The 2924-nt window shown below is 51.2% G+C and overlaps 1 protein-coding gene across 3 annotated transcripts; it reads left to right on the top strand.

The window, feature by feature from the left end:
• Positions 1 to 312: 312 nt before the first annotated feature.
• LOC129164677 (spectrin alpha chain, non-erythrocytic 1-like) lies at positions 313 to 2508 on the top strand. Of its 3 annotated transcripts, XM_070545212.1 has the most exons (7): positions 313 to 389; positions 473 to 577; positions 653 to 685; positions 1618 to 1665; positions 1778 to 1869; positions 1950 to 2260; positions 2355 to 2489. In XM_070545212.1, exons 2-7 carry the CDS (start codon positions 545 to 547, stop codon positions 2369 to 2371), a joined length of 534 nt encoding a protein of 177 aa, XP_070401313.1. In that variant the 5' UTR covers positions 313 to 389; positions 473 to 544; the 3' UTR covers positions 2372 to 2489. The 3 variants fall into 3 exon arrangements, with proteins under 3 accessions (XP_070401313.1, XP_054601521.2, XP_070401314.1); XM_054745546.2 differs by having other exon boundaries at positions 1950 to 2508; XM_070545213.1 differs by lacking the exons at positions 313 to 389; positions 473 to 577; positions 653 to 685 and adding an exon at positions 1404 to 1490 and having other exon boundaries at positions 1950 to 2508.
• The last annotated feature ends 416 nt before the right edge of the window (positions 2509 to 2924 follow it).

Here is a 2924-nt window from a genome sequence, read left to right as displayed (position 1 = left end):
AACCCTCGGCCCGTCAGAACATTCTTATCCACCACGTTCTAACACCAGACCTGTTAACCCGACAGCAACAAGTGGCTCCAACTGACGATGAGACCGGGAAGGAGCTGGTTCTGGCTCTGTACGACTACCAGGAGAAGAGTCCTGGAGAGGTCACCATGAAGAAGGGCGACATCCTCACGCTGCTCAACAGCACCAACAAGGTTCGTGTGCCCTTCACAGCCGAGGAACGACCTCCAGCTCAGAGCGAACATCTCCACACCTGCTTTGTGTTTGTGTGACTTTAGGTTGTTTTACTTGAACTTGCGTCTTTAGCTGAATGAGGATGGAGAGACGGGTCGGACCTGGAGCAGGTCGAGGTCTTGCAGAAGAAGTTTGACGACTTCCAGAAGGTCGGACTTTTCCTCCTCTCCGTCTTCCAGCAGCAGCTGTCAGATCAGCTCAGGTGATAATCAGCTGTGCTTTTGTCCTGCAGGACCTGAAGGCCAACGAGTCCCGCCTGAGGGACATCAACAAGGTGGCATCTGAACTGGAGTCAGAAGGTCTGATGGCTGAGGAGGCTCCTATGGTTCAGGCTCAGGTGAGCGTCACCTGTCTGCAGCAGCTGGTCCCTCTCACTTCCTGGTTTGTTAACTCTGCTCGTCTCTGTTTGTAGCAACAAGAACATCTGGGTTCTGCTCCTGGAAAGGTGCGTGTTGTCCTCCGCCTCCACCAGAACCAGACGTGGTGTTTTTGTTACCACTCATTTGTTTGTTTACAGGATGAAGCCGACTCTAACCCCGGCTTTCCACAGGAGTCGTCAGCAGCACGTTACTGCAGCAGCACGTCATAGCTGCTGATAGGAACCGCTGTGGTCAACAGAACCTTTTCCACCGGAGCCGTCAGCAGCGCGAGTCGGCCGTGTCTCAGGAGCAGCATGTCGCGGCCTTTACGCGCCGGTTCTATTTTCTACGCGCGACGCCTCTGAAACGGGTCAAGTTCGACATTTTTGGGGAAGGAAAGACAGGAAATCGGACGCGGAAATTGAGAGAAGCTACCGAGATTTTCAGAATAAAGAACGTACTGCCTTCCGGTTGCTTTACTTTTAAAAACAGTTACTAACTGTGCGGCCTCGTGAGAAGTTATCACCTAGCTAGCGGTCTCCTTTGTTTTTCAGGTCCGTATTGGCGATTATAAAATGGACAGAACATAAAACACAAACCATGTTGTAGTTTTCTCCTGCTTGTTGTTGTGTTTACTGACGAAGTCACTCGTGTGACTTCGTGCTCGGTCGGTGACAGCTGCTCCCCTGCTGCTTCGCGTCTCGTGGGAAGGGCCAAGCAGCAGCTTACGCGAGCAAGACGTGCTGCTGCAGTAACGTGCTGCTGACGGCTCCCGTGGAAACCCGGGGTAACACGGCGTCACCCTGGAAGGTGAGTTCATTCAGCTGATCAGAGGTCACCTCTGATGGCCGCAGTCACGGCCGACCGTGCTGACATCACACAGGAATTCAGGTGACCTGGCAGGCACCAGGTGCTGGTGAAAGTGGGGACATGTCAGCTGGTTGCCATGGCTACAGTTATCTTTATGCATCTGTATGACTGCTGACTGGTGTGTGTTTCCTGTGACCTTTGACCTCAGACCGTACGGTTGGGCGTTCAGACGACGGCTAACTTTAATTCCATCAAGGTAAGAGGAAGCTCTTCCCTTCCTGTCTGAGCGATCCGTCTCCAGGTTTCCTTGTCCGGCGTCCAGCCCGCTGGCGTCCACCTTCATCTCACTGGGTTTGGTTTCTCTCCAGGAGCTGAACAACTGCTGGCGCTCGCTGCAACAGCTGGCTGAAGACCGGAGCAACATGCTGGGCAGCGCCCATGAGGTGCAGCGCTTCCACAGGTACCCCGCACACTTATGCGCCGCTTACGGGTCAGTAGAGTTTGGACCCACACTCAGACGGAGTTCTGATGTCTTCTCAGAGACGCTGATGAGACCAAAGAGTGGATCGAGGAGAAGAACCAGGCCCTGAACACAGACAACTACGGCCACGACCTGGCCAGCGTTCAGGCTCTGCAGCGTGAACATGAAGACTTTGAGCGTGACCTGGCAGCTCTGGGTGATAAGGTCCGCTTCCTGATTGGTACCAGGACCCGGGTTGTCTCTGGAGACACGTTCTTCATGGTTCTGGTGACTCCACCCCAGCCGTTCCTGATCAGCAATCAGCGGGGTGCTTTCCTATTTAAGGTGGATGGAGGACACAATTTGACGCCAGAAGATTGCCTCAGTTTTGGTAGTAACCAGCCACTCGTGTTACCTCTAGTGTTCCTAGGATTAATGTTATTTCGTAGTGTTTTTGCTCTTATATTGGATTTACCATTCTTCAGGATTCCTGTCGACCTAATTGGATACTGACCTCTACTCCAGGATTTGGATATTCAACACACGGACCTTATCACCAGCCTCCATAACCCACCTCTCATCTCACCCAGTGCCCCATCCACCAGGACGCCCCGCTTCTCTCCACCTCTGCTCCCTACACCCACCACAGTAAGTCTGCTGAACACCTCTGCCTGCCTACAATGGATTTTGAAACCAGAACCTAAGCTCACCTGTGTTCTCCCTCCTCCAGACGCTGAGCTGTTGTTGCATTTCCAACCACAGACTTATCTGTGCACCTTAAGTTCCTCCTTATAAATAAATCATTTTTTCCATCAGTTTTTGGTCAGTGTTGTATTCTGCATGTCTTGGGTTAAGTACCTTCCTCCAAACATGACACTCCTCTTCAAAGAGCAAATCTGTTCAGCACATTCTGACAGACAGACCACCATTCTTCTGTCATGATGCTGTACAGGACATTTTTAGAGTTTTTCTTTTTAAAGATAAATAGGATTACATTTAAATAGCAATAATTTCACATTATCATTTTCCCACACTTCTGTATAACTGTATTTTGT

This window comes from Nothobranchius furzeri, chromosome 15, assembly GCF_043380555.1.
Source record: "Nothobranchius furzeri strain GRZ-AD chromosome 15, NfurGRZ-RIMD1, whole genome shotgun sequence".
Lineage (NCBI taxonomy): Eukaryota > Metazoa > Chordata > Actinopteri > Cyprinodontiformes > Nothobranchiidae > Nothobranchius > Nothobranchius furzeri.
This window is presented reverse-complemented; position numbering and strand designations above follow the sequence as displayed.

Bases quoted from the DNA above. Each gene is read 5' to 3' on its own strand.
- LOC129164677 (XM_054745546.2), top strand. From the start codon at position 545: ATGGCTGAGGAGGCTCCTATGGTTCAGGCTCAG. The intron at 578-652 runs GTGAGCGTCACC...CTCTGTTTGTAG, and splicing joins CTCCTATGGTTCAGGCTCAG to CAACAAGAACATCTGGGTTC. The intron at 1,870-1,949 runs GTACCCCGCACA...ATGTCTTCTCAG, and splicing joins GAGGTGCAGCGCTTCCACAG to AGACGCTGATGAGACCAAAG.